Raw genomic sequence first — 27,988 nt, forward strand, 5'->3', positions numbered from 1 at the left:
AAAACAAATACTCTAGGCACTCGGCACTTGCCACTGAATTAATTCCTGACCGAGCCTGACATGTGTTTGTCCTCCAAGAGCTCTGTTGTTTGTTTGTTTGATGGGTGTTTGTTTGTTTTTGCCACAAGATAACGTAACACAAATTACCATATCAGGGGTAGAGGATGGTGCAATTATTGTTAAAGGACGTCCTCCTCCCTTGTATCAACACATGCAATTTACCACATTTAGAGCACAAATATTGGCGAGTTATAAAAATGCCTCACAGATCACTGTGCCATATCACATATACATATTCCATGCACAGTCACATATAGTGCAATCATATCTATACACACATGCTGTCCATGGTTTATATGTACCATAATGGTTTAAGTACCATTTTCCATCTGATAATGCTAAATACATTTTAATATATGCATCCTAGTAGAATTGTCAACTTAGCTAAAAGCTCAGAGTAATGTATTTGTTCAAAATCACTTCATGCATTAACCAAAGAGTGTTAGTCGTTGCCCATTAATTCATTACCTGAGCTGCTCACATCCCTGACCACCATCTGCATCCGGTTTTGGGGAATATTGTTTATTCATAAATCCTCTTTTCTCGTCAACTAAGCTGCCACTTACTTGTCCTCCTTCCTCACCCTGTCATTTCATTGTCAACATTATTGCTTATTTACATCTCATAAGTAAGGCTTCCAACCATTATATACCTTCATATTCCATACAGAAGCTAACTGCCCCTCCCCCTCCCCCTCTCTCTCTCTCTCTCTCACACACACACACACACACACACACACACAAAGGCATCATTCCTCTGCGCTCTTCACTTTCAACTTGAAAGTATTATTCGTGTTATTCGTATTAATCCTCGCTACATACTAATTACTACTCTACTTACAATAGATTAGTCCACAGAGTGTTGTGTTGGTCCCAAAATAAACTCGGGGGTTAGTAATGGTAACTTGAGAGTGGTCGGTTACAAATAATGTTAGCATTTCATTTAAATGTAATGCAATATAGTCTATGTAGTTATGTCCACTTGTTTGGTGTAAAATGGAAAGCAAAATAAGATGGGGGCCTCTCCCCCCCCAAAAAGTGATGTTTTCTCCTGCTCCACACTGGCTCCTTTGTACTGAACCCAGCTTTGACATCAACTGGGTCAAACATGAGGGAGGGAGGGAAGGAGGGCAGCAGCTGGACCTGGCCGTCAATGTCACCCTTGTTAGTCAACTTCATCAATGTCAGTCACTGGCATTTCGATTTATTTCGCTCTTTTCTGCACACACCTCTTATCTCTGTGTGCTTTTAAAAATGCTGCTCTGAGGACCCTCCAAGGTGTTTAATGTGTTGACATGTAGCGCGTGTGTGTGCGTGTGTGTGTGTGTGTGTGTGTGCAGACAAACAACACATGCATGCTGATGATACACAGATGAAAAATTCAATGTTAATGAAACACTATGCACCTTATAGATGAACGTGCAATAATTTGGTGAATTCTGTGGTGAAAATAAAAAATTAAAATCACTGGATATTAACATAAGCTTATTTGGATTGTGTTTATCAATCTAAAGAAAACAGAAGCCTTTCATCTTAAAAAATTGGATACAATTTTTTTAATTGTTTAAATTTTCCAAAGTGTGTATTTTCAATAAATAGACTTTGTGGCTGATATACTTTATGCATTTTTGCATGAAAAAGCTGCAATTCGTAATTTATTACCCTTATATTTGAGCATAATCAAATAATCAAGTGATGAAGTATCTACAGGTATTAGTCAGAATGACTAAACTGCATTAAAAAGCACCAAGAAAAAAAAGTTAATATAAGAATTTGTGACCCACTCTGTCCCCAGTCCTGCACCAATGGCTCCATTAATAATGACTGGCAGCTGAAATGGGACTTTGTGACTTTAAGATGTGACCCGGGGTGATGTGGTCTATCTATTGTTGATGAGACAAAAGCGCGAGTCAGATTCATATAGGACTGGCGGGGAATAACTTCTCATATCCTCATATCACAGTCACAAAGCCGCCCCAGCAAAACTTCAATAACTCTGCATTTCTTTCTGGACATGGGTGAGTGCACAGAATTCTTAATAACGCTTATCATCTATTATTAATGCGATATGAAAATGTGAACTTTAATAACTTACTAATGTTGCCTTTAATATGTCCTTTTTGTCCTAAGACATCATGTTGCCCTTGTGCACTGTGGGCAGGATTTGCTGCAAATTAATCCTGTGCATTCATTTTAGATTTACAAAAGTATTTTAATATCCTCAAATACATTTTTTAAAATTTAATATGGATCGAATGGATTGTTGACCGTCATTGATTCATGCTTTGGCCTTTTTTATTAATATATAACATAGTTTAAAATACAGTCATGATTTCAAACGACTGGAAAGAAAACAGCACATGGGCTCAGTCAGGATTATTTACTCTCCGTTACCTCCCCTGACCCCCTGTACACATAAGCTAGACTGGACTCAGAGTGGCTGACAGAGTTGGGCAGAGACTCTCATCATGCCAGGGCCATGCCAGGTCACTGGTGTGAAAGAGGTCAAAAACTGTGTCACTTGTATAAAATTCAGATGTTCCATGAGAACTGTGGACACAAACAACTTGTGCCAACAAATTTCTCTCATTTACAAACAACTTTTGCACTAAATTTCAAGTATTTTCTGCATTGTAGATAGATCTTCTGGCATCTGTTGTGAAATGCACTGATGCCTTTGGAACTGACCCTCAAATAGAGTTCACGATGGCCTCTATCGCTCTGCCACTGTGTCACCGTTGCAGCAGGACACAGCTGAACCGTGGGCGTCCGCAGGCATCATTTTAAGGGACTGGAGCAGTCTTCCTGCTGTTACTATTTATACCTTACCATTTTGATTAACTCACAGCCTCTTTTTCTTCCAACTAAATTCCTGTTATTTGGGGAATTACCAGAAAGATTTAGCCAACTGACACAGTCGCCCACAGCACTTAAGGAATTCACATAGTGTATTGCCATAATTTTGAGTGGGGTTTTTGTTGTTGTTGTTGTTGTTGTGAAGATATTCAAATTGCCCCTCTCGTTCATCAGGCTTCCTCCCACTCTTTGAACGCTTGAACCCAGCCCCCCCCCGGTGTCGTGGTACCAGCCTCAGCCTGCTGTGGATGGAGGGTGGCCTGAGTAGTGACATTGCCAGTGGTGTCGAGACGGTCCCGGTGACCCCCACTGCCACCGCGTACTACTGTGTGTGTATTGTTGCACTATGGTCTTTGTTTGTTTAACATCGCTGCCCTTTGTTCCTGCCTATTTGTGGCAAAGACAAAGGACATTGTATCTGCGACCACAAAGAGAAGCTCTTTCTCCCGGGCCCTGGAGCCAGTGTTTCACCGCCATCTCTCACTCGCCTGGTGACGCCTGTGACTGCTGGAGAAAGTAGGCTGGACCAGAGTCAGTAGTGGTTGAGCTGTGAAGTGTTGGTACACGCAGAGGAGCTTTCACATACGGATGCAATCAGCACAGGGAGGCTTATTTTACAGTAGCAAAACCTTGTAGGCAGCACTGTACGTCTCTGGTTGGGATCTTTCTTCTTGTGGAGTACAAGATCAAAAGCAGCAAATGTTTCCGGTCAGGCAGCCTTGGCTTTGCAAAGCCTTAGGTGCTTCTCCTCTATCTCATTTCTGCCGATGCATTTATTAACACTGTGGATATTTGCTACCTGCTTCAACAGCACAAGCTTACACTAGAGGAAGTGTGTGAGATGGTCGTGAAGTCTGTGGTGACTGCCCTTGTTTGGACGCTTCACTGGGAACCGCTGCTTGAACTCTTGTTTTGTCCCTGCTATCTAATTTTTTTCCGTTGCTCTCTTGCCTGTTGGTGGGGTTTGGTGTGTGCTCATGGATTTGCAGACGGAGCGAGGCCTTTTTCACAACTCACCGACGCGATGAAAGAGTCCCCCACTGTGGCGTAGATGTGCTGTGTGGTTATATGTGCGGTGTGTGCCGCCTGTGTGCTGATATATTATGCCCCCTCAGGTTGTTATGATTGCTGTGTCCGGTGCATTGGGGCAGTGCCCTACCCATCCCTGGTGGCCACATTGCTGCTCTATGCTGGCATGGCATTATTTTGTGGCTGTGGGCACGAAGCGTTGACCCAGACCGAAGTACTTGTTGAGACCTACTTCGCCCGCAACGTTCAGGACTTTGAGGTCATGGCCTCCTTGTGAGTGATCCTGCATTCAATTCTCTCAAAATGTTGCTCTTGAAGAATTGTTTCATTTTACCAACTGATTTTTTTCCCCTGTGACTATTCCAGTATCAAATATTTCCAGTATGTGATCTATGGCCTGGCATCGTTTTTCTTCCTCTATGGTATCCTGCTGCTGGCTGAGGGTTTCTATACCACAAGTGCTGTCAAGCAGACATTTGGTGAATTCAGGAGCACCCATTGTGGCCGCTGCCTCAGCCTGACGGTAAGAGTGGGGGGAGGAGACGGGAGGAGGATATGAGGGTGGGGAAATATGATGTCAGGTCATTGATAATTTACTGAATTCTGTTGGGGTTCTTTTGTTTTTTGTTATAGCTTTTAATCACAACGAGATGCTATTTGTGTCTGTGATTTCCAAACAGAATCATGACTTATGGTTGATTGCTGATTTGAAGACAGCACATTTATCAAACTGACACCCGAGCCTCAATGCCACATTTCTCTGACCTCAGGTACTGTACTTTTATCTCAACAGTTCATCATAGTGACGTATATCTTGGCCTTCATCTGGCTAGTGGTGTTTGCCTTCACTGCTATCCCAGTCTTCTTCCTGTTCAACATGGAGCAGACATGCCACGACATTAACATCCTGGCTGAAACAACCCCCAGCATTAATCAGCACGGCTGGATTTGCATGGACGCCAGGCAGTATGGTGCGTTGGACCGATAATGACTGACCGCCTGTCCCCCTGATGAGAATGTTAATGTGCCCCTGAAAGAAATGAATAAATCCTTATGGGATGTGGATGCAAAGCTGATTGATGAATTAGTTATGAAAATAATGAAGATAACTATGCCTGCATCTTTAGTTACTGCTGTTTCCCTTATGTGTTGTATGCAAGTGGGAACTTGAAAGCATCCTAACTCATAGTGAGTCAGCAACGGTAAGAGATACATACACTCACGTCATGTGTTCATTTCAGGTCTGCTTCCTTGGAATGCAATGCCAGGCAAGGCTTGTGGAATGACCTTGGCATCTATTTGCAAAACCAGTGAAGTGAGTAGAGGAATCAAGTAATCCCTTTTACATAGTTCTGTATTTTATGCCACATTAAAAGCAGTGTGCAGAGTCAAAGTGAGCAACCAAAGAAATCAATGCAACACCGTTAACTGTTAACATAGTGTGCAAGTGACTATTTTTCATATAATGGAATGACACAAAAATTCTCTGAATATTTATTAAACCTGGTTTCTTATGTCTTACAGTTCTACGTCACCTATGACTTGTATATAGCTGCATTCGCTGGTGCTGGGGTCACTCTCTTAGCACTGGTGAGTATTCGTTTTTCTGGTCAGGTTTAATATTTGGGGTTTTTTTTGTCTTTTTATATATCCATGGTCCTCACAGTAAATAAAAGCAATTCATTTACCACATCTAAATGGCCAGTTCACCCAAATTATAGAAAAAATACATATTTAGTGGTATTGAGTCAACAAGGTTATTTTGGTTTTATTTGGTTGCATTTTGCAATATCGACCTCTGCTGTTTTTGGCTGCCACCCAAATAACGATGGACGTGAATGAACTTAAGTTTATGGTGCTCAAAGAAGTGCTGACAAATGACTCAGCATCTCTCTCCAAAAAACTGTTCCTGTCGCGTTAGTGTGTGTGTGTGTGTGTGTGTGTGTGTGTGTGTGTGTGTGTGTGTGTTATCTAGAAAAACAGGGATGCTGTCAATTCAGTTTCTATTGTAAGTACCACCAATAAAATTCCAGTCACCTCAATCACAATTGTGGTGGCAAAAGGCATATTGACAATTGATGTCTCAAACCTTGGACAACTCCAAACCAAAACTGCATGTATGGCTAGAAAGTACAAGGTAAATAGTTTTTTTGTAATTTGGGTGAACTGCCCCTAAAAAAAAGATTATTTCCCACCACCTATATGCAAACCAAATTTATTTACTGTCTATTCTACCACCCACCATATCATTGTCTTGCAGTTTCTGTATCTGGCTGCCACCACCTACAACTACGCAGTCTTGCGGTTTCTGGGTAGAAAAGGTGTCCGCTAAGTACAACATCTCCATCCCAGTCAACCCCATCTTCTGGCTCCGAGATGGACAGTCAACACTTTTCCAACTGTAGATTTCCATTCATCCTGTCGGAAAACAGCAACCTCCAAACCTGGATTCCCTGCTATTATTTATTTCAACCTGTCCAATAACAGACATATGTTTCTCATCACTGTTTTGTTTGAACAACAGACAGAGAGATGAAGATATAGTTCACACCCTGAGCAGCGAGCTCTGGCCCTCTCCTCAAATCCTGATCTCAGATGATTCTCTTAGATCTGTTGTTCATTTTCCTTTTGCAGGTTTTATCTCTCGTTTTATTGTCTTTTTTCTGAGGCTTCACTGGTGCTGATGCTGTTGTCAGATTGTGATCTATGATGTTTCATGAATAATTAAGAATAATGACAGCTTGCCCCGAAAAATCCTAACTGCGGGACCGCAATTCAGTGTTTACTGATGCATATGTTGGTTCGAATATGATTTGGCTGCTGCCTCATTATCACCATCTTGTGGATCAACAGTGTGTGTACTTAAACAAATGAAGCTGGGTGTACAAAAGTTCTCTGCAAGGGTTAAATGTATCCTCCTATTGTCCTGTTCACTTACAAAACAAGCACTTAGCATTCGGCCATAATGCATTTCTGCTTTTTTTTTTAAATACCACTGTTGAGGGGTTATGTATATCCATTTCCTAGAGGTTTTTCAGTTACTGCTTAAAATAAGCTGCTGCCGTTGTGCCACTGAGGTGTTGATGCCTCAATAACTTGCCTCCAAGTGTTTGATGTGTTGGCCGGCTACTTAATGTTGTTTGTGCTCATTTGAATTTAAGGCTGATTAAACTATTTAAATCATATGTACAGTATGTTGCACTGAAATCATTCATGCTGCCTGCAAAGCATTTCATTTAAGCATCTTTGGGAGTTATTGTGATAAATAATATGCCGTCTAGCCTTTTTCGCAGATTTCTAAATCCTGGCGACACATCCTGAAAAGTTCAAAGATTCAAAATACAGACTTAAACAGAGTTAGGGCCACAGTGATGAGGTTCTCAGCCATAACAACACATGAATCACTGAATGCGTTACATGTTTGTCCCAGTTAGGCTTCAGGCCTTGAGAAGAAGCAGCCATCACAGTGGATCACTTGGTCATGCAGAAACATGGGGGTCAGCATATCGCCCAGCCTCTTGGCACACACACCACACTGTGAAAGATACCCAACATTGACATCATGCAATGACAAGAGCATGTCAATCAACAAACACACACACACACACACACACACACACACACACACACACACACACAGTTCATGGACAGTATGTTTTCTAACTGACGGAGCAAACCTTTAGACATTCAGCGTGGCAAGTCATCAGAGGTTCACTGAATGAGATCTTGACCTTTCCCTCAATAATTTGGTCGCAGAATGAACAAACAGCTTTGCCATCACTGGAGTAGAGAGAAAGTATGTACCGTTAAAGTGTGGTGCACTGCTATTGAAGTGCTTATCATTCATTTGTAAGAGAAAAACAAACCAACGTCGTCTTTAAAGTGAAATTTTGCGGTACCTGGTCATTTTTAGAGTGTGCAAGGTTTGTAGCTCCTCCCTAGGCTTTAGAAAAATGTCAGTGCTATAAAAAAAAAAGTAATCAGTTAACATTGCAATGCAAAGATGCATTTCACAGTAAAAGTAAAAACATGTTAGAATGGTACGAAAAAAACACAAATGAATGTTGTTCCGTTTAATAAGCACTTACATTTTGGTATCATCAGATTGGTTCAGGTTTGACTCGTCTGAGTGGGATTGCTTTGGATCGTCAACAGGTTCAGGAACTGCTTCAGCTGTGACTTCAGTTATAGCTCCAGCATCTGAAGCAGTTTCAAAATCAAGAGCATCAGTGATGCTCAACTCCATCACTTGATCTGCTGCTTTCTCAGCACTTTGCACAACCACAGTATTATTGACAGGGTGGACTTCGCACTCAACTGCCTCTTCAGCTCTGGTCTTTAAAGCTGCTTCTGTCGGAGTTGCAGGCTCAACTTCACACTCCACAGACTTGACTGTGGTGTTGGCAGCAGACTGAGTTGGCGATTCAGATACAGGATCAAGAATTGTTTGGTGAGTTGGTGATTTGGATAAGGATTCCAGCAACAAGTCAGGGATTGTTTCCACGCTGTTTTGGGGAGCAGCCCCGTATCCTGGTGTTGCATTAATCACATCACTCTTATAATGGGATGACTCCAGCACAACCACAGCCACAGCTTCAAAAACACCTTCTGCAGCTTGTTCTGGGGGACGCTCATTACAACTCCTCTCTGCAGGTTGTATAATCAATTCTGCATCCTCCAAATGTGCCCCACTGGCTGGCTCTGTTGCGACTGAAGGTTCCTCTTCGGGTTTCATTTTGACTTCAAGAAGAGCATCTTCAGGGGACTTGGCCTCAGTGTGATCTGTGTTTGACTGCTCAGCTGGTGTATCAGCACATCCCTCCTTGTTTTCTTCTGCTTTGTTGGCAACAGTGTTTTCTCTTTGTGCCTCACCATTTTGGACAAGTTCTTTTGCATGTGCTTGGGGCCTGTAAGAGAGGAAGTTGTTTCTTAACAACCATAATATAAAAAATATGAAAAACCCCAATAGTCAGCATCTTTATATTTCATATTTGCATTTACAAACGGTAGAGAGATACTCTCGTATATACTAACTTGGTATCGTCTGCAGTCTCCACTGTTAACCCCTCAGGCTGAGCATCTTTCTGGGGAAGAATAACCTCACCACTCGCCCGGATAGCTGAAGCACTAAAGCAAATAAGAAAATACAGTAAACTTGTAATACTTGCATTAGCATTTGATATTTGGTTTAAAAGTCCAGGCTTAACTAAGATTAACAATGCAAACCTTTAAACAAGTGGATATAGAGAGGAGTGGTGTGTAGTGTGGAGAAGTTTGTTTTTAATTGAAATTCAGCATTTACAGTACATACCCTTCAGTTGTCTCTTTGAGATGAGGGCTCAGTGGAGAATCCACTGATCTGCAGGGCAAGAATAAGAAACACTCATTGAAAAGAACCTTGACATCTATAATCTTATTTACTACAAATGAGTGGCAAATTACATCTTGCTAATGAATTCCACAGTAGCAAACATCATCACCATTCTTTTTCAGCTTTCATCAGCTCAAAATTTGTTTAGCTTATAATTGTTATCAAAGCGAAATGCTTCAACGATGATTAATCTCAAATTTGATTTTTGAACTCCACTGTCTGAAAAGTTTTTTGTCAGTCATCGTCACTGTACAAACATCGTCACATCCAAAAACGTCTTGTGGGTCCTGAGCAATACACATGAAGTTTGAGTAGGAGACTGTCAACAAAGTCGAAGGAAGGAAGAAAAGATAGAAGAAAGAAAGAAAGAAAGAAAGTAATTTTCCTATCAATGGGCTAATCTGTAGAGTTGGGCACTTATTTTGGTAACAGGAACTATGATACTTTTATTTTGAAGAACACTTCACTAAACTTCCGGTTCTGTTCCGCTTTTGGCTTGTGCTTGTGAGATATTCTTGCTAGGCAGGAAGACAATGATTAACTCCAAGTATAACCGCGTTTTTTTAAAACTTGATGAAACAGACAGTCACGTCACAGCGACTGCAAATCAGACACTGACATGTGTTTTTGTCTCAAAGCGTAAAGTTTGTGTAAAAATAACAGGCTTCACATCGTTGTTACGTTAGTTCCCACACAGCAGCGCAGCGCAGCGAGACGACCACCGACACCGGGACGAGTTGCTTTCTGTTTCACACGAGGAACTTAGTGCGACCACTCCCCAAGAGCAAGTAAGTCGGTGTGTTTCACCAGTTGCCTCACACACACACACACACACACACACACACACACACACACACACACACACACACTCAGCGTTGTCTGCATGAACCACACGTACTTCACCATTTGTAACAACTACATTGACGAGAGCCTCCATCACGAACCTTAGTTCATCTCTTAGTGAAGCAAGGAAAAGTTAAGTGTTTGTTTGTTTCACATCCAGTAAACGACCAAGTTTCACCTTAATGTGGATGCTCTGCAGACAGTTTCAAAAATAATTGCATTTAAACAGCTCTGAATAGGATCCAAAACAAAACGTATGCAGACATAAATCAATAGGCCTTTTCTGTTTTCACAAGTGGGTCGGACGTCTAATTGGTATAGAGGTGTTGCAGTTGTCGACGTAGAGCTGGTTGTCTGTCTGAGCGGTCCATCAGAAGACGGTCTAATGCTCCAAATGCCTCTTTGACAACTGTTGAGTGCTGTGACAACAGAGAAACAGATGAGACATATTACCATCATGTTTCATTTCTCTTCTCTTTTAACCAGCAAACCAGATGCAAACGCATGCATCCATCCGTTATGGTTTAAAAAGAATGCTGGATGCAAGAGAGTGGTGTGGAACGTTTATATCTGATTTTGTGATTGTAATGATACATACGGTAAATGGACTGTATTTATATCGCGCTTTTCTAGTCATATAACCATTCAAAGCGCTTTACAGGAAAGTCACACTCACCATTCACACAGCGCTGTTATTCACCACATATACATATATATCCTTGCGATCCTGTTGGTGTAATGTGTCATTCATGCCTGCGTTTTCTGTGCCCTCCCAGCGAACAATGCCATCAAGAAACCATCTTGACAAAATCGGTAGGAAGAAGAAGAAGAAATGGACAGAGGAGGCCATGGAGCGGGCCTTGATCGAGGTGAAATCGGGGAGGTGTACAGTGCGACAGGCTGCCAAGGAGTTCGAAGTCCCCAAATCTTCACTGGGGGACAGAGTCAGTGGACGGGTGACACCAGGGAGCCGTAGTGGGCCGGCCCAGCTTATCACGTCTGCTGACGAGGAGCTGTTAGTGGAGTTCTCCTTGTACATGTCCAGGCATGGATTTCCACTAACCAAGCAGCAGCTGGTGTCCTTCGCCTCATCCATTTATAAGCGGCAGCATCGGCGGGTGGCATTTTCCAAACTGGGCCAGACCTGGTGGCTCAATTTTAGAAAACGGCAGGAGAAGAACATTACCATTCAGCAGGCAGACAGTGTTGTCCGTGGGAGGACGGTGTGTGTGAGGAAGGAAGCGGTGGATCAGTTTTTTCATTTGCTGAGCACTGTCATGGACACTCGTGGGCTCAGAGACAAGCCTCACCAAATCTTCAACTGCAATGAGACGGGCTTTCAACTGGGCCGGAAGAGAGTGATTCTTCCCAAGCCTGCCAGTCTTGGCTACAAGCCAATGACGGGTTTGAGGGACCACATCTCCGTCCTGGCTTGCTTTAGTGCCGCTGGAGAGGACATTCCCCCATTTATTATATACTCAAAGGCCTATCCAGGGGGAGTATGTTACAAGACACAAGGGCCACCAAATGCCCTCTACGGGTGGTCGGGCTCAGGGTGCATCAACTCCGACCTCTTTAAGAAATGGTTCCTCAAACACTTTCTTTTGCACGCACCAAAGGAGCGTCCACTGCTGCTGATTTTTGACGGCAACAAGTCGCCCGTGAACCTAGAGGTGGTGGAGGCAGCTCGCAAAGAGGACGTCATCCTTCTGTGCCTTCCGTCTCACTGCTCTCACATCCTGCAGCCGCTCAACGCAGGTCTGTTTGTGCTACTGAGGCAGCGTTTTGCAGCACTCCTAGGGGATGGCTGCGCCACCGATACTCACTTTGCAATAAGCAAGAAGGAGTTCTCGGGTGTATTTAAAGCGACATATCAGGTAGCAAAGGAAGAGGAGGGTGCCAGGATTGTCAAGGAAGGCTTTAGGAAATGTGGCATCTACCCATTGGACCACTTTGTTGTCAGTGAAGGTCATTTAATGCCATCACACAGCATGGACTCAGCAGCTGACCCTACCTTCAGCACATCAGCACAGGGGGTGCACACTGTAGAGGAGCTCACAGCTGCTAGACCCTCCTTGTAGCTCATTACTCCCCAAGATTATCACTTGGAGGATTTATCTGAGGAAAGAACATTCCTGCAGAGTTCGTAGTTTGTCATCTCACAGAGAAAAAACGAGTGTGTTATATTAATTACTCGTCAAAGTTTTGTTCGGATTTAGTAATTGAGTAATAATGTTTGAATGCTGCAAAACAGTGGTTCCCAGCTCGTGGAGCTCCCAAGATAAAACTTGAAGAAGCCAAAATATTTTCAAATAAAATTCTGTTGTTAATTTATTGTGAGTCTTCTCTAACTGTTTAATATTTTCACGATTCAGACTTCAAAGTCCTTCAAGTTAAACTCTCAAAGAAAAAAAAACCCACTATGTTTTAAGATGCCTTTAACACTGCTCCCAATAAGCCGTAAAAGTCATGTCTTGACAGAGGAGACGAGTCCATGAGTGAGTCGAGGGCTCACTTCTCGCTCAGTCGTGCTGAAGAAGCTGGTAGAGATTTCAAGAAAGATGACAATTTTTTCTGGGCTAAAAAGTCAATTGTCAATTTGTCTTAGAATATGAGAAGTAAACACAAGGAATACACTTCCTCTTTTTTTTCTAAAGACCAATTAAAGAGTGAGACGTTGCATTGGGTCAGAGGAGCAAGTGGAACAGAGGCTCGGGCCGGACACGATGTCTGGACTCTGACCCCGTGATGTGTGACGAAAGGTCGGGAGTAGACATTGCTTCATTTTAGGGGGTCACAAACCGCTGCTGTATCACAACCTTCAACTTCAGCTCGGTCATTTTTCTTTTAGGACACTGGAGGTCAGCAACATTGTTGTACAAACTAACATCATGCAGTATGAATACAGACAGTGAGGATTTCTATAATCCTTATTATATAAGTGTAAGAGGTTGTCCTGTTCTACAGGCTAGAGTAAATGCTCTGAGCTTGCTGCAGTGTGTATCCATCAAACTAACGTGTGAAGTATTAGTAAGATGCTTACAAAGATAAAAGGATGGATTTAGAATATTGCCATGTGGTTGTGTGTTATAGCTTCAGTAACTCCATAATAACATAAGTACAATAAAAACTTTTTTTACAAACAAACAAATAACTAAATGACACACACATCGTATTTTTCTTGTCCATAATGAAAATAAACAGTCCCAGCCTAGGCTGGAGAAATTTACCTGTACCCCTCCGCTAATGACAGAAGTCAACAGTTACTAAACTCGGAGTCGAATGAGTGCATCCACACTGGAGGTGTGGGTTAGTGCTGACTTATAAAAGGTCAACATTCAAACATGTTGATTTTGCTATTCATCTGCTGGTGTGAATGTTGCCTTGCAAGAAAGAGGTCTCGGAAGAATTACGATGGAGAATTGGTTTTTTTGCACAATGGCCAATCAGAACTGGACACAATTGTCGTTTCAGTTTGACCTAATCAAAAAAAGCACAACAAAACAAAAGCAATACCTCAGGTGGGGTTGTTTAAGCAGTAAAAGGCAAAAACGGTGGAGAATGCGGGACAAGGCCCACAGACGACACTACCATCTTGTGGCCATTCTGTGTTACTACAGCAGTTGAGAAATGTAGTAGCCCCTGATTCAGACACAGCTTTAAACATTTGAAATTACGTTTACTAAATATTACTTAATCTGATTCTATACATTCGGTTTCCATTTACTTCTCAAAACCTATATCTTTTTCCTTTTTTTTTCCTCCTTGATACTATAATAAACCAGACAAAACATATTTTTACACTGCTTACTCTTTGACATCTGATGAAGCGCAATAACTTGTTCCCTTTTTCTTCCCGACTTTATCTGATAAACCCACATGTTCATTTTGTACTTTTTCAATAATTCAAGACAGCAAGTAATGCTCACATCTGAATATTTATACTGTAGCACTCACTCGTATTTCATGGCTGTGGAGAGGACATAGGATTTCTCCCTGACTGCAGCGGGTGTGGTTTCCACAGCAAGGTCCAATCTGCAAGACAGGAGAAGTTAAGTGTATTCAATATACAAACATATTGCACTGTACAGTGTTTGTTGTGCCATGTGTTTCTAAAAGAAATACTAATGATTTAAAGAATCACAGATTGTGGTGAAGGACTATTACAAAAACTACTAGGGAGGACCCAGTGGCTGTCTTCTGAGGATGGGGTCGGAGTGATGCCTTGCTTCACTACAGCACATCAGTAAAAAGCTTCAGTTACTGCTTTAGACTTTACCCTGCTTCATCTTGCTCTTTTTTTCCCTGTCCAGATTTTTGGATCCAGCTGCCATCATTCTTTAGTGCAGTCCGCACCTTGATGGTTTCAAGCACCTTGTTTCTGTCAACAGCTACAACACACACACACACACACACACACACACACACAAACACGTCATGATATTTGTGAATACCAACAATGCTTGCACAACATAAAATGATTAGGTATTGTATTTTAGTGTGACTTACATTTGGACATGATTTCTGTATCTTCTCAGATGTTCAGCCTTATGGAAGGATTTAAAGATGAGGTTATTGTAAATGTATGTGATATATCTTGTTTGTGTTTTACTGTTCTTTTCTGTCTCTCCATAGTCTCACGAGTGACTTCAGACTTGCCCACCTCACATGCAAAACTCGTAAAACTGCATTCTGTATGTAAGCAATTCACTGTATGTAAACGTGACATCATTTGTAACCAGGGTTGAGTCAGATTGCTTTGAAATGTAGTCAGTTACTGGATACAAATTGATAATGTAATCTTATCTGAATACTTTTGGATTACTTCAAAATCAAACATTGAAAATATTGCACCTTATACTAAAAGCAACAACAACATTTTGAGTTCCACAAATTTACTCTTTCAATCTAAAACCTTTTCAATGCAAATAGAGGGTATTCAGCATATTCATCATTTACAAAACAAACAAAAAAAGCATTTGTTAAATCTTGCATCTTGTTACAAGACTAGTGTAAGAGGAGTGCTTACTAAAAAAATCTTTCTTCCATTTAAACGTAAGTAAAAAGGAATGAATACTCCATTATCATTACCTATAAATCACACAAAAAACATAGTCAAAAGTGGCAACCTGAGAGGAGTAATGTACACAGTCATATATTGTTGTTATACTGTAGAACCTACAGTAGAACATTCAACCTTTAGAAATCCAATTAGCATTAAAGACATGCTGGTATCAACATTAACAAAATTGCTATATTTTAAAGTGCAATCAAGCAATCCTTGACGACGTAACTATAATCAAATTTTTTAAAAATTCAAATGTAACCTCGTATGATTACAATTACTTATTTTTTAATAATGTGATTGGTTACATGTAATCCATTACTAACCAACCCTGTTTGTATAACCTACTCGTTGAAAACGGCATGTTACACTCTCTGTTAATTTAAAACGTTTTCAAAAATATCATCCTGATGTAAACAATGGCCACATGTTCACCATATACTCCCTCACTCTGAATGTTAACCCACTTTGTGTTTACAGTATCGAGCCCTGTCACACTGTGCATCTTGTTTATATTCTAATTGAGCTCCTGTTACCATTTCACTTATCTCTGTTGATGAATCTCTCTGGAGACCTGCCAGCAACAATTAACCAGGTCAAATTAATTACGCATTGAAAACGAGACCTACTCTGACTTTGTAATGAGAAAATGTGAGATTAGAAATAATGTCAAGTCCATTCCTACACCATATTTTCTCACCTGTTAGTCATCTGCGTTGGCGTTGTGTGGTGTTAGGCCTCCTCTGATCTCTGTATTGCAGGTAAGAGACTTTTGAACCTGAGCCCCCTCCCCCTGTCCTTTTAGAGTCCACCCGTCCCATCCCACCCTACACCATGTATACTGGTGAATTGGGTGGGTGGTGTAGTTTGACAGGTGCCATTTTACATATAAATTCTTGCTTCATTTCTGTGACATGACACATTCCATAGTCATTTAACAGCAAGTGCTTCTCGGTAGCTTGTTCCTGAGAATCAAACGAATGAAAGAAATATATTTCAAGTAATAATTCTTTCTGCTCTTCTAATGTGTGACAGCAACACAATTTAAATTGACCCTATAAGTAAGTACTTATAGTGGTGGGATTTTTTCCCCCACTGACTTGCACACAACACTTACAACACTTTGTGGCTAGAAATGAAACCCCTCAGCTTATCAGCTTCAGACATTTCATGAGAAACCTTTCAGTGTTGTTTAATGTATCTCCAAAGAAAAAATATATTCCTTCACAAAGAGGCTTTTCGAGCTGAAGGGGACGCAAGGAAACAAGATAGACCTGATATTTAACCACTTGGTATTCAATCTATGTCCTAATCCAGAACCTGTTATCATCCCGTCAAAATGCATCAAAGTGAACTGAAACTGAGACACATAACAAACTTATTCTTACACTTTTATGAGTTTTATGATAAGTTATATTTTAATAAACTTAAATGTTGAAATTTTTGTTTGTGGATTATTCAGAGTATCATGGACGTCGTCTCCAAAATTAACATCACTACTAAAAAAAAAAACTATGCAAGTGAACATGGTTTAGTTCTAATTTGGGTGAACTGACCCTTTAAATATACACTAAAAGGGTATATTGCGCCATCACCTTTCTGGGTTTTACTCTACTATAGAATAGTTACACTTGACAAAGTAAAGTGAGACATTTGAGACACATAATATATGAATGTTGAGTGGAATGCAGCAGTAACTCCCCCTCTGGTTTGCCTCCTTGAACCTCGGCAAACATCTGCAATAAAAATGTAAGTACTTTCACAGTTTGGTAATGAAACGGAGTTCATCAAAAAATGATAAATCACATACTGCATACACATAAGTTATTTATACATTAACATGTGCCAATGTGAAAAGAGAAAAATACAAAAAATATTTTCATTAAGTAGTTATTGATAATTGTACCAGATATTATCAAATCTGAGATTGTCCTGCAAATATTGTGACTTCACAGCAACATAAAAATATCACTATTAAACGTTACAAGGTATGTGAGTTTTGTGTTTTGTTTTCTGTTACCCTGTAATGTATTTTATCATGACTTATGTATTCTGTGTTTCACCTGGCCATAGTCCGGTTTCGGCTTCCGGACGATAGAGTTTGAGTTCAAAGTTATGGACAGCTGTATTTCCTTGTTTGCCTGTGGCCACTGTGGTTAGGCCATTTCCACAGTCATTGATTTCCATGTAACTTTTGGAGGAATGGTCATGAAGTTCTGATGTTATCAGACCACATGTTAAGATATTTACACTGAATTTGATTAATAGGAATGACTGAAGTCTGTGCCGATAAAAATTTGTGGAAATAACATTGAGAGCCCCTGTTTTTTCTCCACGTTACTGTATTGCTCACAGACAGTTGTACTATATCTACCTTGCATAGCTAGCACATTATTAGTGCAATGCTTTTTTTGGTTATAATGATTCCAAAATAATGACTCCTGACTGTCAAGAATAGAGTAGAAAAGTTTTTCTATTTAATTAATCCGCCAATATGTGCTCCTCACTTTCCTCACTACAACACCTGATCACATAAACTTTGACTATTAATTATACTAATCTGTAAATAATCGATACCTAAAACAATCTATGTCTTTTATTAATTCCTACAAGTTTTCTCAGTTCCGAGTGCTTTTAACGCACCTTTTCTACAGGAAGTGACGTACACGTGAGGCGTTTGGTTGTATCCAGGCTTCCTTTTTGTCGTGCGGTGGCAGCAGCTTTGTGAGTGTTATTGCTGTTTATTTCTGAAATGCCCATAATTTGGCTTTGGTTTTGTTTCAATGAACATACATTCTTGAGGTAATTCGTGCCGACGACAGACAGTGTTGCGGAAGAGGCGAAATAGCTTCGTTTTCCTCCTCGGAGGAGTTGATGAGCCTGGTTAGCATAGCTAGCGGCTATTTAGCTCTGATGGCTAGCATGCAAACTTGTGATTTGTACTTTGTTATTCACTGACAATCAGCTTTATTTGTTTATTGATATATGTGATACGTCTCCCAAATACATCTTAGCAATAACCTGGACGCTGTTGTGTCTTTTTCTAAACGGCTAAAACGAGTACTTACACGATTTATTGTTTCGCTTGCTATTGGAGGTTCTTCTGTTATTAAGTGTATGTGGACTGAACAAATTAAATCATATAATGAGTTAATACACCAGATGGGAAATTGGTGACTTGATTCAGAACAAAAAGAGACAAACGTTTTGTCCGATTAACAGTTCAAAATCAATCTGAAATGTTTGGATATAAATGACACTGAACCAACTACTGTGGTCAAGAGTTGGCAGATCCTTGTGTGAACTGTTCCAGACATTTCTTGTATTTTTTTTAATTTTTTGCTCATGTTTGTACTGCTTTCATGTGTTTTCAATAGCAAAGCCATCCAAGATGACCACAGCTGCCAGACCAACATTTGAGCCGGCGAGAGGAGGGAGAGGTAAAGGAGAAGGTGACTTGAGCGCTCTGTCCAAACAGTATTCCAGCCGAGATCTTCCTGGTCACACCAAGATCAAGTACAGGTCAGCATATCCAATAAGAATGGAGTCCTGGGTTGTAATCAGTGTGTCACTGTGTGCACCTCTGGTGAGCCTGGCACTGATTTACATCCAGTAAGATGCTTTCTGAATTGCACCTTCTATCTTATGGTGGATAAATGCTGAAAGCAAAATATGTATTAATTTCTTCTGGTATTTGTCCCCCTACAACTACGATCCCATCCTCAGGCAACCTACTCAGGATGCCCCGGAGGAGGTGCGTGCCCGTGACTTCCGCAGGGAGCTTGAGGAAAGGGAACGTGTAGTTGCACGTGATAAGACCAGAGAGCGGGGACCAAGAGGTTTGTCTATCTGCAAATATTACATTTAATGATTATTAACAATGTCAAAATGATGGTCCCATTTGATCTAAAGTTTATACCCATGGAAATTTTGCAGAGCACACCACATCATCAACATCATCTTCTTCATCTTCAAAGAGGCCCAGACTGGATCAGATCCCAGCAGCCAACCTTGATGCAGATGACCCTCTCACTGATGTGAGTACTGGCACTGTAAGAATAAGTAGAGACTTGATGATAAGCACTTGTGTACCTTCCTCACCAGTGATGCTCGTTTGTCAACAGGATGATGAGGACGAGGACTCTGAGGAGGACAGCGATGACGACGACACAGCAGCTCTTCTGGCAGAACTAGAGAAGATCAAGAAGGAGCGGGCTGAAGAGCAAGAACGCAAAGTAAAGTGTCATTTCAGACTAATGTGTTTGCACCCACTGTATGAGACTGGGCTGACATCAAAATCAGCAAGTTGGATAACATTTGAGAAGAGGCAAATATTCCTTCATTTGGTCCATGAATTTTTATGTCTTCCCATCCTAGGAGCGGGAGCAAAAGGCAGAGGAGGAGAGGATTCGCATGGAGAATATCTTGAGCGGCAATCCGTTGATTAATTTGGCAGGGCAACAGCAACAGGCGACCCAGACTCAAAATACATTCAGGGTCAAGAGAAGGTACCTTCCATACATATACACGTGCAAACATGCTTGTATGCATAATATGAGTGTTGTATTTTTGGAGAAAAAAAAATCACTTTATACCTATCATCAAAAATGAATGTTTTATTTATCTTTCTAGGTGGGATGATGATGTTGTGTTCAAAAACTGCGCCAAAGGAGTAGATGAGGCACGGAAAGAGAAGCGCTTTGTCAACGATACGCTGCGCTCTGAGTTCCACAAGAAATTTATGGAGAAATATGTAAAGTAAAGGACTTGGTGTGTGTTCATTTTATTGTTTGTGTTTTTTTAACTGATTTCTTTGGTCTCATCCTTCCAGCTGTATACAACTAATGCATTTAAATACATTCTTTATTTAAGTGTGTTAGTGTCTGTACAGACAACAGGTAAAATGTTGTATATAAATGAGTTGATGAGTTGCCTCCTTTGAATAAAGCTCAATACAAGGTGGATTTAACTGTTTAATGTGATTCTGCTTCTGAGCCTTTCAGTTGAATCTTTCGGTACTTAAAAATACTAAGTACTTAAAAATAAATAATTTCAATCAAAAGGGATGCGTTTGAATATGCTCCTAAGAATTTCTCTGGGAAAGACTAATGAGGAAAGGAATCTGAGTTTCAAGTATCTGTTTTGCTTAATTTGATCGTTTTCTGAATACTGAAGTTGTTTCGATTATGAGTGAGCAACATCTTAGAGTAATGATCAGTTTTGACGGAATGGGTTTGATATATTCGTACATAAATGTTAAACCTTGAAATGTCACGGTACTTGAACTAAGGACAGAATGATAATCAGGAACTCACTTAAGACAAATATTTGTAACCTAAAATTACAATTCTGCTAAATATCTGCAAAGTAGACCGACATAATATAATCTTTAATATCAATTTCTGGTTTTCTATTCTACTCTACCTCATCTCAACAATTGCAGTTTGTTTTTTTAACTATTTGGAAGTGTATAAAGATTTCTTGTAAATTCAAAAAAATCACCTTATATCGCTTGGTGCTTTTCCCCACACGTCTATGTAAATTCCAAAGTATAGCTCCTATTTTGTCCCTCTGTCTACCCAATAACAGTAGACCTATTGTGCAATATCCATGCAGCAGTGTGATAATTTTGTGAATTCCAACAGAACTATGATTCGCAGTTCTTAATTTTATATCTAGATGTAAATGAGGTATACTTTTTAGCACAGAATGTAACACAATTAAAGCATAATGCAGTGAGTGTGGTCTGTTTATAAGTAAATAAAAAATGTATTATTTCTGAGAAATCAAATATAAATACATGCAACTAAAACTAACGAAGTTACAGAGATGGGGCATTTAGGAACAATATGGGACGGGAATTGCCATACACGTATTGATGCACAAATGAATACATGCGTGCATTGAGAAATATAATTTGACCTGACAAAACGATTTTGTCCAATTTTTGTGTGTACTAAATTTTGTGGTATGTCCTTAAAAAACAGCAAAATAAAAGAATACATATCTGTAACAGCAGTTACCCACCCGTACCAAACGCAGTGAAGCCGGCAAGCGAGTGGCCGATACTGTCGACAGCCGACAGGGGGCGCCGTCTCCAAAAGTCCCGGTGACAGGGATTGGGAGGCTGCTGGGAAAAGATGGCAGCTTCCTTTTGTTGGTGCGGATTTACTGTAGTCCGAGAGGGTTTGTGAGGACTCTCTCCCGTCGCTCTGCCGGGGTTCCCACCAGCGGTTGTACGAACGCTTCGCCGGGAGAACATGGAGAAGAGCGGGAGCGTCGACAGTCTGGGCTCCAGGCGATCCTCGTCTCGACAGCCCAGCGTTGATTCATTGTCCAGGTAGCTGAGCCCCCCACAACACGAGAGTTGTGAAACTAACAGGAAGTTATTTTACTCCACTTGTCTATTTGTATTTTTACTTTGTATAACCGTTCCCGAGTTACTGCCAAACCACTCATACTGTAACCGGGGAACAAACTGCCATGGGACCACAAGACCACTTGTGTTGACAGTGAATTACCACTCAGTTGATGGCTGTTGTCATAATCGGTTATTATCCACTCGTAGTCGACTAATCGAATATTCATGTGACCCACTACGTGACGTGTTTAGCACATGATCAAAATGTATGGAGCCAGAGTCAGAACATACATTCCTCCCTTTAGTCCGAGCAGCAGCTCTACACCCTCATGTAGCCACTTCGTCGAGTCGTGTGTTCACTATGTGTTGAGGTGTCGGTTGGTAGTTCAGCAAAACATCTGGATGTAATAAACAATGCTCATCATAGGGGCCCACAGTGACGTCTCGAGTCACTTGATTTGTTAAAATATTCCGTGGCACAGAGGGAATCTGCAGACCCTGGACACGGAGAATACTTGATAAGTGACTTGCAAAAACAGTTCATTGTTTTCAGTGTTGCTGATTGGATATTTCCTTTAGACCAAGTGATAATCAATTTGCTTAATTGCAATATTACACATGTGCCTGCTCAGTCTGACTAACAGTTAAAAAGCTTTTGTTGCATTCATTTAGCTGTGACCAATACACGGTTGGTATTTTTATGAGGTACATACCCAAATTAAGTTCAAGTAATTTTGTTAGTTGACCAATTATTTGATCAAATAATAGTATCAACACCACTGCAAAGGGAGTGCAAAATGAGTGAGTGAAATGAGTTGAGATGAGATGAAATGGTTGCTGTACTTTTAATTTTTCTCGTCTGTCACTACATCTTTCAACAGCACGGCCACCTCTCGCTCTGACCGGTCTGCCCAGGCCAAGCCGCCCTCGGCCATGTCCGCCGACTCCGTGTCCACCTCTGCAGAGTTTTCCCCGGAGCTCAGGGTCAGTAGCTGCCGCCGCACAGTTCACAGAGATCCTGCTGCTTCATTAAAGCAGCTCATAATAATGGCTGAAGCATGACTCTCTCTCTCTCTTCTCTGGACCTTTCAGGTTAAACCCAAAGCTCCTGCCAAGGTACTGTATGCCCTCTCATGAATAACATACTAGTCAACAAAGTATTGAATGATGCCTTAATTTTCAAAAGTTTGGTTAGCTTCACATTTCATGGGTTTATGTCGAGATATTGCAACACATATAGTCTAATTTTTATTTAATGTTTTCAGCAGGTGCTTAGAGAATCAGACAAAGAAGAACCACAATTGCTTCCAAATGAAACTGTGCAAGACATGGGTAGGTTTCTTTCGACTGCAATCGCAACTCTAATCAAAATAGTTTGCACGCAATAAGGGTAGAGCGGCTTATTCCCACTTTGAAATCGAAACAATTTGGAATAGCGTTGTTTTTATATTTGGCTATTTGATTTTTATTATTATCCCTTTTATTCTCCAGCCCAAGATGTCACCTACTTCTGTCCCTTCACTGGAGCACTGAGGGGAACAGTGATGGTGACAAACTACAGGCTTTTTTTCAAATGCATGGACAGGGTACGCTTGACATTTTTTTTGCAATGAATTTATGATTATGTACATGAGTCATTTTGTGTTTTGTTAACGTTTAGTTGGTTTGTAGGAGCCAGCATTCGTGCTGGACCTGTCCCTCGGGGTGGTGAGTCGAGTGGAAAAGATTGGAAGTGCTTCAAGCCGTGGTGATGTGTCCTACGGGCTAGTTTGCAAGGTGAGTGACTAAGCTGTCGGAAATGGTCTGCAATATCTGCCCGTTGACTTATCTGGCAGTTCAGATTTTTACTGGTTACAGATGCAAGACGGCAAGAGTAGATGATGTTATACAGTGCATAGGCTAAGTTAGAGAGGATGCTCCTCTTTTAATCCCTGCTGTGTAAACCGTGCTGTCAGAAAAGCAGTATGTCTACATTAGCATACTAGGCAATAACTGTTACTGCATGTTGTTGCTTAACAATCAATGCAACTCATTTCTACATACTGCTGTTGATCCCAGAACTCGCTGCTCTGACTTTCTGCAGGATATGCGCAATCTACGATTTGCACACAAACAGATGGAGGACACACTCAGGAAGTCCATTTTCGAAGTGCTGATAAAATTTGCGTTTCCTGTTTCCAACGGGCTGGTGAGTGATTCTCAGCTGTCGCCCCGTCGCTGACACTGTCGCCCCGCACTGTCCGCCAGGTGACACATTTCTCTTCTGCTCTCCCCAGCAAATCTTTGCCTTTGAATATGGGCAAGTTTTTCCTGAAAACGGATGGAAGGTGTATGATGCTGTCTCGGAGTACAAAAGACAGGTATTTAAAGACGACTCTGACTCGTCAGCTAAATGTTAAAGGAAGTTAATTACATACATTTTATTACATGTTTTTTCTTTGAAGGGTATACCCAATGAAAGCTGGAGGATAACTAAAATAAATGATCACTACGAGCTGTGTGACACCTACCCATCAACTCTGGCAGTTCCCGTCAACATACCTGATGAAGAGCTGAAGAGACTGGCTGCCTTCCGGGCAAAGGGCAGGATACCTGTGAGTGGCCACTCCTCGGCATGAATTTAACTATCTTCTCCTGGGCAACTGGTTTGTTGGAGCGTCTCTGGTGATATTCTGCCAATATTCCCTGTCCAGGTTTTATCATGGATCCATCCAGAGAGCCAAGCAACAGTGACGCGCTGCAGTCAGCCCATGGTTGGGATAAACGGAAAGCGCAGCAAAGAGGATGAGAAATATCTCCAGGCGATCATGGATGCTAACGCTCAGTCCCATAAATTGTTCATTTTTGATGCCAGGCCCAGTGTCAACGCTGTCGCCAACAAGGTTTATTTTCTAAATCTATTTTCAACAGCAATATTTAAGAAGTGGAATGAGCTGTCATGTCATTGCCCCCTGTACATGGAGGTTGGAGGTTAGGCTCAGGTGTCGGAAAACATACTGGAGTTGGTCGGTAATAAAGTTTTGCTGATCTGTGCCCAGTGGATTTAAATAACCTTCCTGTTCTCCACTTGCTTCTTCCAGATGAAAGGGGGCGGATACGAAAGTGAGGATGCATATCAAAATGCAGAGCTGGTGTTCTTGGATATTCACAATATCCACGTGATGAGGGAGTCACTCCGCAAGCTAAAGGACGTGGTCTACCCAAACATCGAGGACTCGCACTGGCTCTCCAATCTGGAGTCCACTCACTGGCTTGAGCACATCAAGGTGAGCATAGTGATACATCACTGCTGAAAGAACAAGGTAAAAAAGAAAAAAAGAAACAGCCACTTTCCAGGCTCTTGACTGAGCGGTGTGTGTTTGTAGCTGATCCTGGCAGGAGCTCTGCGGATTGCAGACAAGGTGGAGTCTGGGAAAACATCTGTGGTGGTCCACTGTAGCGACGGTTGGGACCGCACCGCCCAGCTCACCTCCTTGGCCATGCTCATGCTGGACAGTTACTACCGCACCATTCGCGGCTTCGAGGTGCTGCTCGAGAAGGAGTGGCTGAGCTTCGGTCACCGCTTCCAGCTGGTAAACAAATTGTACATTTTTATGTTTCTTTGGATACCCGCAGTGGCTCTTTCAGTTGCATCACTGATTGTCCTTTTTATCTTCCCTCTTTTTGTTTGCAGCGAATCGGTCATGGCGATAAAAACCACACAGACGCAGACCGCTCACCAGTTTTTATTCAGTTCATCGACTGCGTCTGGCAGCTGACTCGTCAGGTAAGCAATGAATGATACTGAAATGTGAAAAAAACAACTTCAGAATAACATGGACTTCAGGGATAATAATGACGCTTCTCTTGTTTAAGTTTCCGGCAGCCTTTGAGTTTAATGAATACTTCCTGGTAACCATCCTGGACCACCTGTACAGCTGCCTGTTTGGGACGTTCTTGTGTAACAGCGAACAGCAGAGGCACAAGGAAGTAAGAGCTTTTTTTATTATTATCTTTCTCTCTAAAAAAAGTCTAAGTCTCTTACCAATAAGGACATTTGTTGCACATTCAGTGTTATCGCATCTACTTCTGTACTTTACAGGAGATTCCCAAGAGGACAGTGTCGTTGTGGTCTTACATTAACAGCCAACTGGAGGAGTTTACCAATCCTCTGTATGTGAACTACTCCAACCATGTGCTGTTCCCGGTAGTCAGCCTCCGCCACCTGGAGCTTTGGGTTGGCTACTACATCCGCTGGAACCCTCGCATGAGACCTCAGGCATGTCAAGGAAGCGTGTTAATTGTTTAAGACCAGTGTTTTAAATGTGCGAACATGATGCTGTTCAGGTTTTCGTATGTCATATTACAAGTTACAAAAACCAAAGTCCACAGCCTGACATAGACAGAGTTTTTTAACCTCAGCTTAGAGAGATTACACAATTATTACGTTACTTTTTAAATATGAAAGAGAGCAACACAATACAAAGTAAACCACTGTGAAACGAGGTGATGTGGGCCTATTGTCTTGGTCATCCTGACTTTCAGTATCTGACTCGAGCAGTTTTCTGACCTTGAATGAACGTTCAATGACATTTTCACGAGTTTGCCATTCACATATGGACATTTTCACACGGACTCACTCTGACATTTTTCCGGCTATATGGGAAGCCTCTGGGTAAGCGCCTTGACACTTCCAGTAAAAACTTGAAGCACTTGACCAGCAACAAGAGTTGGCAAGCTGTTCCATCAGAGCAGACTGCGCATTTCGGGAGGTGATCCAAGAGCCAGAACGGCTTCAGACAGATGGCCTGCAGCAGTGTAGAGTATGAGACGAATAATGTATATTGTGAACACTGATTGACAGAGATATGAACCCCAAATTAAAATAATGAATCTATCAGGGGCCAAAATATGGGCAGCTCAAAGGACAGTGTTTTATAAGTGCTACGTTTCAGTGTTTGAACATGAGTTGTTTTTTTCCTTTTGTCAGGAGCCTCTTCATCAGCGCTACAAGGAGCTGTTGGCGAAGCGTGCGGAGCTCCAGAAGAGAGTGGACGAGCTACAGCGAGAGGTGACCAACCGCTCAGCCTCCTCCTCCTCTGAGCGTGCAGGCTCCCCGACACGCTCCATCACTCCAGTGCAGACTTTTGTTTGACACAACTTGACCCTCGTTACAATTGCAGAGGCTCAGGTTTTCTAGGCCTGACCTGGCGTGTTAATACAATATCACCAAAAGTGTGAGTAAGCAGATGACTGTTTGCATCTCTCAGAGGTCCTGTAGAATCTGACTGGAACAGAAGAGTGTCTGTCTCAGACTGCTACAGCCATATTGTACTCTTTCTCCAGGGGTTGAGAGGACATGTAACCAGAATATTGAGGACTGTTTAGCATATTGAACTACATACAATCAGTGTTGATGGTGTTTGAAGTACACTAAGATATTACTCAAGTTAAATTATGTATGCCTTATACATGTCATAGGACCACTCATGTCATCCCTCCACACTGCAAATATTTGTTAGATCATGATTGGTTGAGATGAAGCAATAGAAAAATGTACACCGCTGCATATATAATTTTGATACCAAAACTCTACTTTTCACATCAACTAAAACACATGAGAGTTGTTAAACACTGATTTTCAAATGTAGCTAAGTGCGTGAGGGCAATTTGAAAAAAAGTTGGTGGCTTGTCTTCACAAGTTGGTGCTTTTAGATTGCTGTGACCAAATATCTGAGGGTTTTTGGATATATAAATAGTTATGTGTCATATTACATTCCTGTCATTGAGTGATTTAAATTTTAAGTTTCATTTAACTAGTCAGCATTATTTATTATCTTTTAGTTCAGACTTGTATTTATAGCTCACAAACGTACTCTGTCTCATGCCACGAATTAATTACAGATGTTCCCATCCAATGTTAATAAGATGGACAGAATATGCAACAGTTCATTAGTCCAAGTTAGCAATCATTTACTCTAAATGTTTGACTGAACATTTCTTGCAGATGCATTTTAAAGCTACTATCAGCCAATGTTGTTTTGTTTTTTTAAATAGCAAGCAAAAAGTGTAACAACTAATAATTTGTTAGGGTATTTTTTTAGTTCAATAAATCTTAATGAATATCTTTGCCTTGCTCTGAATGATTGGGAGAGAATAATATTCAAGACTTGTGATTGCCACAGTTATACGCCAAATACAGCTTTTCCACAGTATGAATACTAGCAATAAACACATGACTCGGCTTCAAGTAGTCAGTATGGATTGTCACATTAGCCTATATAGATAGATAGGTATATACCTATCCATCTAAAATCAGTTCTATTGGAAATGTTTTACTTCCTAATATCAGTATCGGCAGAAGCCCCCCCCCCCCCCCCCCCCCCCCCCCCCCCCCCCCCCCCCCCCCCCCAAAATCCATATCG

The 27,988-nt window shown here is 41.3% G+C and overlaps 5 protein-coding genes across 8 annotated transcripts; 4 read left to right on the forward strand and 1 right to left on the reverse strand.

The window, feature by feature from the left end:
• The first annotated feature begins 1,935 nt into the window (after positions 1-1,935).
• plp1b (proteolipid protein 1b) lies at positions 1,936-7,129 on the forward strand. 2 transcript variants are annotated; one of them, XM_035624785.2, is made up of 7 exons: positions 1,936-2,077; positions 4,031-4,217; positions 4,311-4,467; positions 4,738-4,915; positions 5,186-5,259; positions 5,469-5,534; positions 6,205-7,129. In XM_035624785.2, exons 1-7 carry the CDS (start codon positions 2,074-2,076, stop codon positions 6,274-6,276), a joined length of 738 nt encoding a protein of 245 aa, XP_035480678.1. In that variant the 5' UTR covers positions 1,936-2,073; the 3' UTR covers positions 6,277-7,129. The 2 variants fall into 2 exon arrangements, with proteins under 2 accessions (XP_035480678.1, XP_047185458.1); XM_047329502.1 differs by lacking the exon at positions 1,936-2,077 and adding an exon at positions 3,399-3,654.
• Positions 7,130-7,252: 123 nt separating this feature from the next.
• si:dkey-125i10.3 lies at positions 7,253-15,980 on the reverse strand. The gene is made up of 10 exons (XM_035624778.2): positions 15,924-15,980; positions 14,668-14,705; positions 14,438-14,549; positions 14,116-14,193; positions 9,256-9,303; positions 8,979-9,071; positions 8,033-8,851; positions 7,844-7,906; positions 7,622-7,724; positions 7,253-7,479 (listed from the first exon to the last, which is right to left on the reverse strand). Exons 2-10 carry the CDS (start codon positions 14,675-14,677, stop codon positions 7,375-7,377), a joined length of 1,431 nt encoding a protein of 476 aa, XP_035480671.2. The 5' UTR covers positions 14,678-14,705; positions 15,924-15,980; the 3' UTR covers positions 7,253-7,374.
• si:rp71-1d10.8 (MFS-type transporter clz9) lies at positions 9,795-12,492 on the forward strand. Of its 2 annotated transcripts, none has more exons than XM_035624777.2 (2): positions 9,795-10,111; positions 10,935-12,492. In XM_035624777.2, the coding sequence occupies exon 2, from the start codon at positions 10,941-10,943 to the stop codon at positions 12,237-12,239; it is 1,299 nt and encodes a 432-aa protein (XP_035480670.2). In that variant the 5' UTR covers positions 9,795-10,111; positions 10,935-10,940; the 3' UTR covers positions 12,240-12,492. The 2 variants fall into 2 exon arrangements, with proteins under 2 accessions (XP_035480670.2, XP_035480668.2); XM_035624775.2 differs by having other exon boundaries at positions 9,795-10,103.
• Positions 15,981-17,818: 1,838 nt separating the features above from the next.
• cwc15 (CWC15 spliceosome associated protein homolog) lies at positions 17,819-20,187 on the forward strand. Its single transcript, XM_035624786.2, has 7 exons — positions 17,819-17,947; positions 18,601-18,745; positions 18,950-19,062; positions 19,160-19,260; positions 19,348-19,458; positions 19,601-19,731; positions 19,856-20,187. The coding sequence occupies exons 2-7, from the start codon at positions 18,615-18,617 to the stop codon at positions 19,983-19,985; spliced, it is 717 nt and encodes a 238-aa protein (XP_035480679.2). The 5' UTR covers positions 17,819-17,947; positions 18,601-18,614; the 3' UTR covers positions 19,986-20,187.
• A 1,135-nt stretch (positions 20,188-21,322) lies between these two features.
• On the forward strand, positions 21,323-27,688 carry mtmr2 (myotubularin related protein 2). Of its 2 annotated transcripts, none has more exons than XM_035624773.2 (16): positions 21,323-21,563; positions 22,466-22,568; positions 22,677-22,700; positions 22,850-22,916; positions 23,076-23,170; positions 23,256-23,360; positions 23,668-23,772; positions 23,861-23,944; positions 24,029-24,178; positions 24,278-24,466; positions 24,665-24,850; positions 24,950-25,156; positions 25,258-25,350; positions 25,440-25,553; positions 25,666-25,842; positions 26,554-27,688. In XM_035624773.2, the coding sequence occupies exons 1-16, from the start codon at positions 21,484-21,486 to the stop codon at positions 26,716-26,718; spliced, it is 1,944 nt and encodes a 647-aa protein (XP_035480666.1). In that variant the 5' UTR covers positions 21,323-21,483; the 3' UTR covers positions 26,719-27,688. The 2 variants fall into 2 exon arrangements, with proteins under 2 accessions (XP_035480666.1, XP_035480667.1); XM_035624774.2 differs by having other exon boundaries at positions 22,853-22,916.
• Positions 27,689-27,988: the final 300 nt, after the last annotated feature.

This window comes from Scophthalmus maximus, chromosome 2 (genome assembly GCF_022379125.1).
Source record: "Scophthalmus maximus strain ysfricsl-2021 chromosome 2, ASM2237912v1, whole genome shotgun sequence".
Taxonomy (NCBI): domain Eukaryota; kingdom Metazoa; phylum Chordata; class Actinopteri; order Pleuronectiformes; family Scophthalmidae; genus Scophthalmus; species Scophthalmus maximus.